General features: G+C 35.5%; 1 protein-coding gene across 3 annotated transcripts; it reads right to left on the reverse strand.

Moving 5' to 3' along the window:
* Nucleotides 1-75: 75 nt before the first annotated feature.
* Nucleotides 76-11,548, reverse strand: LOC123194538. 3 transcript variants are annotated; one of them, XM_044607780.1, is made up of 16 exons: nucleotides 11,354-11,548; nucleotides 8,419-8,976; nucleotides 8,052-8,334; nucleotides 7,266-7,558; nucleotides 5,745-5,927; nucleotides 5,203-5,558; nucleotides 4,806-5,112; nucleotides 4,620-4,714; nucleotides 4,458-4,517; nucleotides 4,272-4,375; nucleotides 3,469-4,053; nucleotides 3,065-3,139; nucleotides 2,790-2,860; nucleotides 2,622-2,679; nucleotides 1,406-1,679; nucleotides 76-1,141 (listed from the first exon to the last, which is right to left on the reverse strand). In XM_044607780.1, exons 2-16 carry the CDS (start codon nucleotides 8,832-8,834, stop codon nucleotides 447-449), a joined length of 3,855 nt encoding a protein of 1,284 aa, XP_044463715.1. In that variant the 5' UTR covers nucleotides 8,835-8,976; nucleotides 11,354-11,548; the 3' UTR covers nucleotides 76-446. The 3 variants fall into 3 exon arrangements, with proteins under 3 accessions (XP_044463715.1, XP_044463714.1, XP_044463713.1); XM_044607779.1 differs by adding an exon at nucleotides 10,062-10,149 and having other exon boundaries at nucleotides 4,806-5,558; XM_044607778.1 differs by having other exon boundaries at nucleotides 4,806-5,558.

The following is an 11,548-nucleotide window of genomic DNA, read 5'->3' on the forward strand; positions in this document are numbered from 1 at the left end:
CAACATGAGCAATTTCCAGGACAAAATATAATATCGATAGAAAACTCTGCATACGAATATGCCTGCAAAAGATAATACACTGAATAAAAAGATAATTTTATTAAAAATATAAATGTATGTACAAGAAGCATCATTATCTGATTTGTAAAAGCTACAGCCAGGATACAGAGTTGGCTAAGATATAATGCTAGGACATACTAACTTGCCCGTTGGAACAGCAGATCTTTACAGTCAAAGTTGCCAACTTAATACAGGAGCAAAATCTAAAATCTAAAAAAGGATCACTCGAAAATCAACTTGTGGAGGAGTCTACAAAAGAATCTATGTAACCTTATTGTGGACTGGTGGCCAAATGGCCATCCACGAAACTGGTCATTTCTTGACAAAAGTGATTATGTTTGATTTGTCAATAGTATAATAAACAAGACTATACAAAATGCGCAACTTCAAACCATCATGTTTAAGTCTGAAAGGTCATCCATTGGAATTTCAAGGCCCATGAAGTCATGATCTTGTAATGCATCATCCTCAATGCTCAACCATGAACCAAGATCCTGGGCATGACCATCAGGACCGCCTAATACATCTAATGATATTTGTGACAAGTCAATAGGCTCAGAACCATCCGATACATCCAAGTTAAACTCATCTTTTACTTTGCCATTACTGTTGGTAGCCATTTCACTTGACTTTGACACAGATGCTGTTGGTTTGGGTTGCTCTGACATCTTTCCAAGAAGTCCATTTACAGAAACAGATAGTTGAGTAATTTTCTGCTTAGGCTTTGTTTTAGATTTCCTTTCCCCCTTAGCATTAGATAATGCTGGCCTTACCATTTTATTAGTTCCGTTTCTAGATAAAACTTCTCTGCTATGTCCTTTTCCATCTCTGTCTCTCTCACTTCTCTTTCCCTTCGTATTGCTTGATAGGGAACTTCCAGTGCCCGATGGAGCACTTGAGGTTCCAAAAGTACCAACCACATCATCAAGCAACAACTCCCTCTTCTTCACCCTGTTTGACCATGTATCTTCTTTACCAGTACTTTGATCAGATGAGCAATTTATTGGTGAAAGCATATCAGAACTATTTATATTCCGACCCAACTGTGATGTTGAAGGACTTGGCTGTGAGCCCATGGATGCTGCAGCAAAGAGCAAAAATAATGATCCAATCTGAATCATGGCACAAACAAAAAGAATGCAGTAAAAGAGAGAAAAAGGCATGCCCAGAAAAGCCCACCAAGATATTTGTCAAATTTATCAAAGACTACAGGGGACAAAAATCATTTTTTCTTTTTAGAAGAAACCAAAGACTTGTTTTAGCCCTGAATTTGAATATACATATATGCACTAAGAATGAAAGTAAATTTCAAGTATATTATCCAGGAGGGGCAATATAAAGTAACCTGCAACTCCAACTTCCCGGGAATGGCCAGAGGTATTGGCAAATAATTTCACAGATTCAGCATCTGTAGGAGTATTCATGTGACGTCCACCAATTAGGTGGGAATGCCCTGAAAGAAACATATCCTTAAATAACTGCTCATTGAAGCAGCTCTTACCCGTTTCTTCATATTTATGGCATCTGTCTAATGTTCGTTTTACAAATGCTATTGCAGCTTGCTTGGCCATTTTGTTACTGGAACTTTTACCACCAGTAGAATTAGGACTCCTACAAGTCTATCAAACCAAAAATAAATTAATCAATCATAAAGAAATTACAGCAGCTCAATTAATATTATTGCATAAGCAAGATAACCAGAGGACATATTAGGATTACTGATTTAATTTAAATAAAGCACTTCAAATTACATATAATGAGGATAAAAAAATATAAAATAATACAAACCAGAAATAGGAAAAAAAATCATTCAAACAGCAAGTGTGGGTCAGTAATTATGCAGACATAACGGTGAAAGACACTAATTAGATTGAGGGAGACTGCAGAAGATTAGAGTCTTAGGATATTCTTCAGAAAATTCAGGGGTATCTCAAATCAATTATAGTTGGGACTTAAGGATTTGATATCTCATTCAACCTCAATCTATGCGTTTGTTCAAAATGAATATAGATGCTCTTTCTTCTTTCTTCATCTCAAACTATAGACATCCTTCCAATTAAAAAAATGTAATGACAGTATTGCCACCTTTGACTCCCTGTTAAGGTTGTGCAAACACTGGGTAATGAACTCTTTCCAGTATTGCCCTCTTTTAGCAGAAAGAAAAGTATAACTGTTTAGATCATCCTTACTTGAACATATCCAAACGTCCTTCCAGAATCTAACAGTAATCAATAAAATGCCTACTCTCTTCAGAGACAAGATTTTTGAAAGGTCCGGAATGCCTCAAATTAATCTTTCCTTACCCCTATTTATTTCTCAAATTCTTAACTCATCTAGTTAATCCTGAAACCTGAATTATCAAAACTCCAGAATAGCACATTTTAACTAAAAACTGCTCTGAAGACTATGCTAGATTGATGTGGGGGACCTATATTCCTAGTGAAAGGAATGTCCAACATCAATTTGGCACTGCAGCATCCTGATAATCCATTTGACCATAACAGGAAAATGAAATAAACAACTAATAATGCAAAAAGATATTGATCTTTAAGAGAAATTACCATATACTTCTCATATGCCATTACAACAAGTTTGTCAAGGGCACGTTGTTCAAACTCCCTATACAAAAAAGCAGAATACATGCTAATGTCGTAAGTACCAAATTTGAGCTAAAAGACAAAAGCGCACACATTATTCTCTGGAGAATAAGAAAAAGATGAATTCATTACTTCTCTTCAAGTTCTTTTGCTTCTGATGTAGACTTCAAGAGTTTATCAAGCAACACTTGCCTCTTGGATACCTATTGCATCAAAATCAAATCAAGAGATAAAATTCTCAAGAACAAAACTTATTTAATGGAAAGGAATATCCAAAATTACTATGTTGTGTCAAAAAGTTCAAATTTGTGGGATATCCCATGACAACCCAAAGAAGGGTGAAAATGAATATTATACAAATAAGTGAAAAGCTAGATTTCACATAAAGGTGTTTTAAGGTTGCATACCTGTTCATGGTGCCTCTTTGCTAATTTTTTTATTTCATCACTGACTCCTACATCTTCTAATTGCACTATGTCAGACTGAGAAAAAAAAAGGATGTACAACTAGTTAAATATCTTCAGATAAAAATATGATAAAACAGCACAGAACAAAATGCTAAGCATATTCTCAGAACAAGATAACCCAAGAGCCAAAGCCAAATATCACAAACATAAAAGGTCCTGTAGGGGCAAAAAGATGAGGGGACACAAAGTGAAAATTCCACGGGAGCACATTATTCAGCAATTGAGAGATTGTGCTTGTGTTATGGAGGTTGTACAGATAGTTGGAATTAGATCTGGATTAAATGGCCACATTAAAGCAAAACTACTGAAGAGGAATTAAAAGACTTCTGGTAGAATAAACTTACCAGTGATTCTGGGAAAATACCAACACTTCTAGCCTCCAGAAGAAGTTTCTCATTCATCTGCATACTATCATATTGAAATTCTGAAAAGGTCATGCCAGGTATAAATGCTTGATCAGAAAGTGCAGCATTTAAGGACTGACGAAAGTTTGGGTTAATCCCGGATTTTGAAATTCCCAATGCATCAATTTCTGGCTCATCATCAATATTTCTTTTTCCAGTTATCCTATAACCATTCAAAATAGTATGCTCAGAAGACTGAAAGTTCAATAGGTGATTCAGAACACTAGGTTCCATCTCTCCATCTAGCTCAAAACCAACTCCATATGCATCAATTTGGAGGTCCTCATTCTCACTGTTATAATCTTCCTCTATAATTAAAGCAGCTATAAGCCTCTGGTAAAGTGGGATGGAATCATGATCTCTTGCACCTGGTACTAACTCTTCCATAAGGAGATCACCTCTCCCTGTTTCAAGCCCAACCTCTCTCTCCTGTTCTGCAAACCCATATCCATTAGGTATAGAAGTGCAACCACACGTTTCAGAAGGAAACACTTTTGGCGTTGGCGTGACAGATTCAAGATTTTCCTGAAAGATAGTAAAAATTAGAGACAGAATAATATGTATTAATGACAAAATATTCTAGGAAAAACAAACACTTGAGAGATTAAAATGCACACAAAAGTTGTAAGAAAATATGCAAGTGAATTCAACTTTAAACTACTTAACCCCCCAAAAAAAAGGAAATTCAAAATTACAATCAAAGGAAACATCACTCTGTAAGAACCAGTATTGAAAATTCATACCATAAAGAGCTTTGCCTGTTGCTTCAAGTAAGCAATTTCTCCATCAGATAGAAAACCAAAGAGTGGCTCCATCTGCCTCCAAAATGAGCTGGAAAGAGCATGTGCTGAAGTGAAAATTAAATCCATCAGTCCAACATGACAAGTGGTTACCAATAGAATGAACAAAAATTTTAAATGATATGGTACCAGAATTAATAACAGCATTTGCAGCAGCCAGTAGCTCTTCATGACCATTGTCTGAACCAACTATGAAAATTTTGAACCACAATGGAAAAAAATTAAGCAACTACAATTAAATAGCAATTCCCAAAAAAAAAAAAAAAATTCTTCATGAATTTGAAGCACTACCAAGAAAATCAGCTCCTGTACTGGTCATTGGATGCTTTTGATGTTTATAAGCCTTGCGGTCAGACAATTTCCTAGTTTGGGGGCGACCTGCCTTGCTGAAAAAATATTTCAAAACGATGTAAGGTTTCCAACTCATAGGGAAGACAAATGTCAAAAAGAAAGAAAGGTAAGGAGAACATGTTTAACCTTTCAGTCTTATCAAATCCAAGTCTGGCACTTCTATGCTGTTTTGCAGTCTCCACATTACCCAGCTTCCCAACCGTCATTGGCATGAGAGACCTTTTAGATGTAAAAAGCCGCCCTGTCCTCCCCTGCTTCTGTACACTCTCTCCAAGGTCTTCCCCAGAAACCAGCTTATTCTTTCTTGATGGCAGAACTAAAGTGGAGATCTTTTCAACATTCTGCCCAGCTTTCTCATCTACCTCATCAGACTTTCTGTCTTTGTCTTTAGGTTTAATTTCAGCAGCCCCCGACTCTTCACTTTCAGATAATGCTGATGAAGACAAGATATCGCCTTTCAATTTAACTTGCTGAGGAGAGCTGCCAGACAAGCGTTTAACAAATCCCATTCCAATTTCATTACCTGCTACATCAGATGAAGCATCCAAAGGAGTTCTATCATTATTAGAAACAATAGGAACCAAATTTGTCCTTCTTGCTGTACGGGAATTCTTCTGTGGCCTCTGGCCAGCCCAATGAGCAACTGGTGATGAAGATCGAGCTGATGCTGTGCGCTTGCGATTGTTAATGCCAACAGCTGCATGTGGCTTGTTTGTACAATGAGAAAGTTCCCAGTAATTAGAAGCAGTTGCTCTATGGAAACCAGGAGACAGCTTGGGTGGTGCAGCAACTGAAACTGATCGTGAAGCTCGAACGGATGCATTCATTTTGGTGTTTGAAGTAGGACCGGCTGAATTAAATTCATCCCGAGCATTTATCCTAAGCATTATATAAACACTTATAATGTAAATAAACACAGTATATAATAAAACATAAAAAAAGAGTAGGAATAAGATGGCAGAATATACATTTAAAAATAAAATGAGCACAAGACTCCCATAGACAAGGAGAAAATACTGCAATTATGATGATAGATAAAAGATATGATAAGTACACAATGCATACTTATTGACGGCTCTGAGATTCACCCTTTCCTTATCTGAACCTATAGAACGATCTCTCCTATCACTGAGAATGGAGTTGTTATCCAGTTCAGTTCTAGGGATGGATGCACGCACACCCAAGCCAGTCTGTTGTGATATACCATCTGTTTTTCCAACTCCAACAGCTCCATTAGCAACTCCTGGCCTAGATTAAGAAGCATATTAATATCATTTCAGAAAAGGAGGAGGTTGAAAGGGTATTTATTGATGGGGAAAAGCAAACTGAAGAGAGAGTAAAAATTACAATGAAATGAGGTAGCAAAACACCCTAACTCATAAATTCGGAAATAAATAATTGCTTTTGAACATGATTAGAAAGAAAGTTTGCCCCCTTCATATTTTGTCACCAAAAATCTTTTCGTAAGTTCATATCCACAGTTTTTGATACAAATTTAGGGAACTAATAGTTGCAAGATGTTAATGAATACAACAACTAGGCTTGCAACACCAAATTGATTAAGTTATTCATTAAAGCAATCCCTGATGTCAAGCACTTTTATCATTTAAGAATGCATGCTACTCAAAATATGCAATCAGGTGGGTAGTGTATGTGAGAGGAATACTGGAAGCCTCCGCAGAACATAAGGTCAGTTGATAACTATAAATTTCAGAAGATCCTAATTATTCACTTAAATTCGGTAAGTTCACCTTCATATACTTCTTTAATGCATGAAATTCAACATCTCAACCAATGCCATAAACAATAAGGCAAAAATAAAAATCGGTGCATTAATCTTAATGCCATATATTGAGATGCTTTTCCTAATTATTGCCTGGAGTCTAACCTGTATAGCAGTAATACAGAACAGGATGATAAAACTTACCATAAAAAAGATAAATATAGAAGTTTTTGATAATGTCTGCTTTAATGTCAGACATCCTTCTCTCCAATTCTTACCAAAACATCAATCAAGGACACTTTCAAAGGTGTACCAATTTATGCCTTATCTCTATCATAATTAAGAGCGAGCTTACAACAGAGTAAGAAACTCAGAACATAAAAGAGCTACACAAGCTGTGATAAGCATGAAACTCAAATTCTTGAAACTTGGCTCTAATTTAAGAGCCCAAACTTTCCCACTTAAAAAATAATAGATGAGAAAGGAATAGTGTAATTACAGCAAAACAACATTAGATCAAATATTGATGATGGACTAGAACCAAGAATTGTCATCTGTAATGATCCCGATCTCCAAGATATTCCCACCATGAGGCTTCAAATTCACATCATAATTTCTTTAATAAAACACATTATTCAAATTATTATCATCATTATTTTCTATCAATACTTTAAAAGCTTCGGCTCATAATTAAAGTAACCAACATCAAACAAAGGCCGAGTTTTAACTAGTTTTCTCCTAGAAATCCCAAAAGGAGACATTTAATACATGCAACTATGCCAAGGCTTCAAACAGTCATGATCGGGCATATGCATGAATAATATTACTCATTTTAAAGAATATTGCACTGTCAGATGTCATACCTGAAACCATGTGAGTCATTTATCCTTGATCGAGCATCAATAACAGTTCTTTGCTGCATCCCCGGTTTAGGATCCCGATAGCCATCAGAAATTTTAGGCGACACAAAACTTTGAGATGCTTCTGGCTTTATTCCAGAACGCTTCTTTTTCATTTTTGATTTTTCCCAACCATCAACGCCGGATAAAGTCCGATCCTCAGCCTGAACCCCACCACTATTTGCAATCCTTAGCATTTCCCTATCCCTATCTACAGAACCAGGTGGTCTAACAAGAGCATTACTCCGAACATCCATCTATAATTATTACAATGGATATCTATATTAATGTGATAATGGCACGAAAATTGGCATTATAAATTGGGAATCAATAACATGGGGACAATGCAGTTAGATAAGCAAATAATCTCATAAGGAAATAACAAAAAAAGCATAGCTTCAAATTTAGTGAGCAGGAAAATCTAACTGAGCTTCTACAAATAATAGCATTTCAATTTTTGAATGGCCTCTAACCCCTTCTTGTCTGACTCCTTTCAAACATATAATTAAAGCAGTGTAAAAGAAACAGGGATATGAATTATAATAGCTGTGTCCTACATTGGTAAATGATTATTCTTACAAGGAATAAGAAATGGAAAGGCAACACCCAACAGTAAACAATAAGTGCATTAAATAGTTGTTACAAATAAACTATAACTATTACTTATATAGAGCACTTAATATGGGACAAAAATCGAAAAAATGTGAGACAGAAAGAAGACATTGAAGAAAGAAAATTCAGGTTACATACCCCGCTCACATCCACCATAGAAGTTCGAGTCCGCTTATTTGGAACAGCAATTTTTGTTCGCTCTTCTGACTTTTGCTGCTCTAGTTCAAAGCCACTGGGTATGGCATGACTATGAATCCCCATCTTACTAAGGTTTGATCCCAGGACTGACCTCTCACTTGACAACAAGGCACTGCGCTGGTCATTAGCAAAACTTTCTGATCGAGACCTCTTCTTTGAGGGTATGCTTGGAAAACACTTGTTAAAAACAGATAAGGCTTCACTGAAAAGTTTCATGCGTTCCCTGTTAACACAGCCAAAAATAAAAAATAATTACAATAAACTAGTGACGGTTCTAAGCCAAAATACAGAAATTACAAAGAACTACCTGGCCTTCACAGAGTTTTCACGTAGACCAGCCTTGGCTCTTTTAATTTCCTCTGGTACAGGACATGGCAGAGGCCTGCCTTTTGACAAACCATTTGGAGAATCATCTACTGAAACACCAAGAGCACTATTCATGTGTTGTCTAAAGTTTCCTTGGCGATTAGACTTATGATCTGCAACAACATCCTTTGGATCAAAACGCAAGCATTGGAAGAAACTCGACACATCTCCTTGTGTTACAGAAGAACTGCCTCTTGACATGTTTGGAAGAGAAGCTAGGATTGGATTCTCCATGCTCTCACGAAAGCTGCCTGATCTGTCCAGTTGAGCATCTAAGTGGGATCCACGCTGTCCAGTGGAGTATAATGGCCTGTCTGGGCTACCAGAAAACAGATCAAACTTGCCAGACATTGCCATTGCATCAGGTTCTGCTCATCCTCTTTGTTACAAACCACAAAAATGCTGTAGTGCATGACAAAATAGGAGCAGAACAGTACATAAAGGCCAATTTTGATGTTCTGAGCAAAACAACAAGAGACTGCACCTGCAAAAAGGAAAACTAAAGAACAGGCACACAAATTTTAATTCCTTCACAATGCTACACCGATCTTCACATGATATATCCAGATTCACATTTTTAAATACTTAATGCTGACAACAGAAATGTGACAAAATATAAAATGCTGGATTGATTCAACATTATCACAAGTATTTTGGTTGCAGAAATAAAGGTGCATGTAAATAAGCTCATTGACTCGTACACCAGAAAATTTCTATACCATAAAGTTCCCTTATTGGTTTTTTCAGGTCAATTATAGATGCTGTGAATCCTCATTTAGAATTCCATAATGGTTCAAAGTACATATAAAACTTTCTTTATTCACTTCTAAGTACATGATTCATCAATCCACACCTCCCTGTCCAGTTATGAAGCTTGGAAATGCTTAACCGTAAAGATGGACTCTTTTTAATGATAATTGATTTGCTGAACTAATCAACTAAGGGGCAAGGCACAGCACATTTAAACAATAATAACTGCTAGCAGTCACCAAATACAATAAACTCAAACATTACAAATTTTCAAACTTGAGCACTTGAGGTAATTCATTTGTATCTTTTTCTATCTTTTTTCATAAAAGTTCTATATATGACAATATTATCTATTCGGTCATAGGCCATCATGTCTTCTCAATCCAACTTGACTAACATACCTTTAACTTTTCTCTTGTCCTTGGAATGTATTCATGTTGAATCTCGTACAAGCAAACAAACATAATCATGAGAAAAAAAAATCTAAATAACTAATTTTTCAGTTGGTAGACCTCAGCTCACAATGATAAATCCATTTCTTTGGCTATATGTGTTGTAGTACCATGCATCTATCATTTTCCCCTTCCATGGTGATTCAATACATCTAAATAGACTTGTTCCTAGTCAAGTCTCTCAAAACCTCTCTTCATTGTTAATATAGAAATTACCAATGCAGAATAAATTAATTCCAAATTCACGCATCAGCAAACTCAAAAAGTTTTTCTAACAACTCTAAGTACCTCATACTTTTATAATAATCCACGTTTTCTCCCTTTTCTCTCACTAAGCACATATACTCAAAACAAATAAGCCAGAAAAAACCATTGATATTACCATCCATCCTATTTTATAAAGAGATGAGATCCTTCTAGCATAAAGAACTTTGACATACTTCAGCCCCACTTGTCCAGAAATCCAGTCTCTGAATTGGTTAACAACTTCATCAATAAATTATGCCAACATAAACAAAAGAATTCAGGCTCCATTTAAACTACCAAGACAATCATCAAAACTTTTCATGAACTAGCTACAGGCAGCAAAAACTTAGAGATATATGATAGTCACAGAAGTCCAAAGCAACTGCTGTCTCCTATACTAACCACTGCAGCTCACTTTTCAGAAAAAAACACAGACAGTCTAACCAAACACGCAAGATGTGACAAACATTAATGGAAAACAAAGCTCAAGAGTTCCATCATGCAAGAACGTAATTTTGACACCAGCTGTAAGCCGATAACATGATAGAAATTAATACTAAATTTACTATTAACAAAATTAAATGTAACCAGCTCAGACAAAGACATAAAATCAGAGAAAACAGATATCAATTAATGCACTGAAATCTATATTTATGTCCAATACAAGTGTTTTAAGGCAATAAAAAACTTTATTCACCTAAGAAGATCAGAAAAAGAATATTATCAATTAAAAGAAATACTCATGCAATTTTTCAACCTAGAACAAATATTTTTGCTTATACAAGTGTAATAATCTTGTACCCACTGTTAGGCAAACCATAGCTCAGTCAATTTTAAATACAAAATGTGAATTAGCATCCAATTAAATTAGAAAGCAATAAAGCAACATCCCTTGGAATGAAACTTTTGTTACGCATATCAGTATGGAATGAACAGAAATCAGGCTTTAGATTTTCCCTAGTTTTACAAAGATATTCAATTATTTTTAACAGGCTTCCAACTGCCTCCAAGTTCACTCTCAGTCATTGGATTTTCCAACAATGATACATAAAGACAACAATATACTCGTGAAAAAAAAAATCCATTTAATTTTGCATACATTTCACCAGTCCTCAACACATTCTAATTAACAAAACCACATGTACCAAACGACATGCACAGCCACATAAACTTACTCAGTATAAGTTCAAAATCTCTTCTAATTCTTCCATTTCATTCTTCAATCTCACTTCATTGAATAAAACCTCCTCAAGACCATTAAATAGACAATTCCAAAGATTAATTGCAAAATATAGAACTTCAATACAACACAAAACTTAAAAGAAATAACTAAATCTACCCTCAATTAACCTAAATAAAAACTTATAAGCAAAAATAATAAACCCTAGAAGTAGAAGAAATGTAAAAAATGAAGATATTTGGATCTACCTTTGAACAGCGAAAATGATAAATCTTCCTATTAGCGGTTTTGCCAAGTATGAAAGAATCTACAGATTGTGGAATTCAATTGGAAAATTGCGAGAGATTGTCTGAATTGGAGCTCGAAATCGAAATCCAAGTCCGTCCAAAGCGATTGAAGCTTGTGTTTTGATCGGCAATGGAACTGGCCTTTGTACAATTACT

The sequence above is a fragment of the Mangifera indica genome, chromosome 13, assembly GCF_011075055.1.
Source record: "Mangifera indica cultivar Alphonso chromosome 13, CATAS_Mindica_2.1, whole genome shotgun sequence".
Classification (NCBI taxonomy): Eukaryota; Viridiplantae; Streptophyta; class Magnoliopsida; order Sapindales; family Anacardiaceae; genus Mangifera; species Mangifera indica.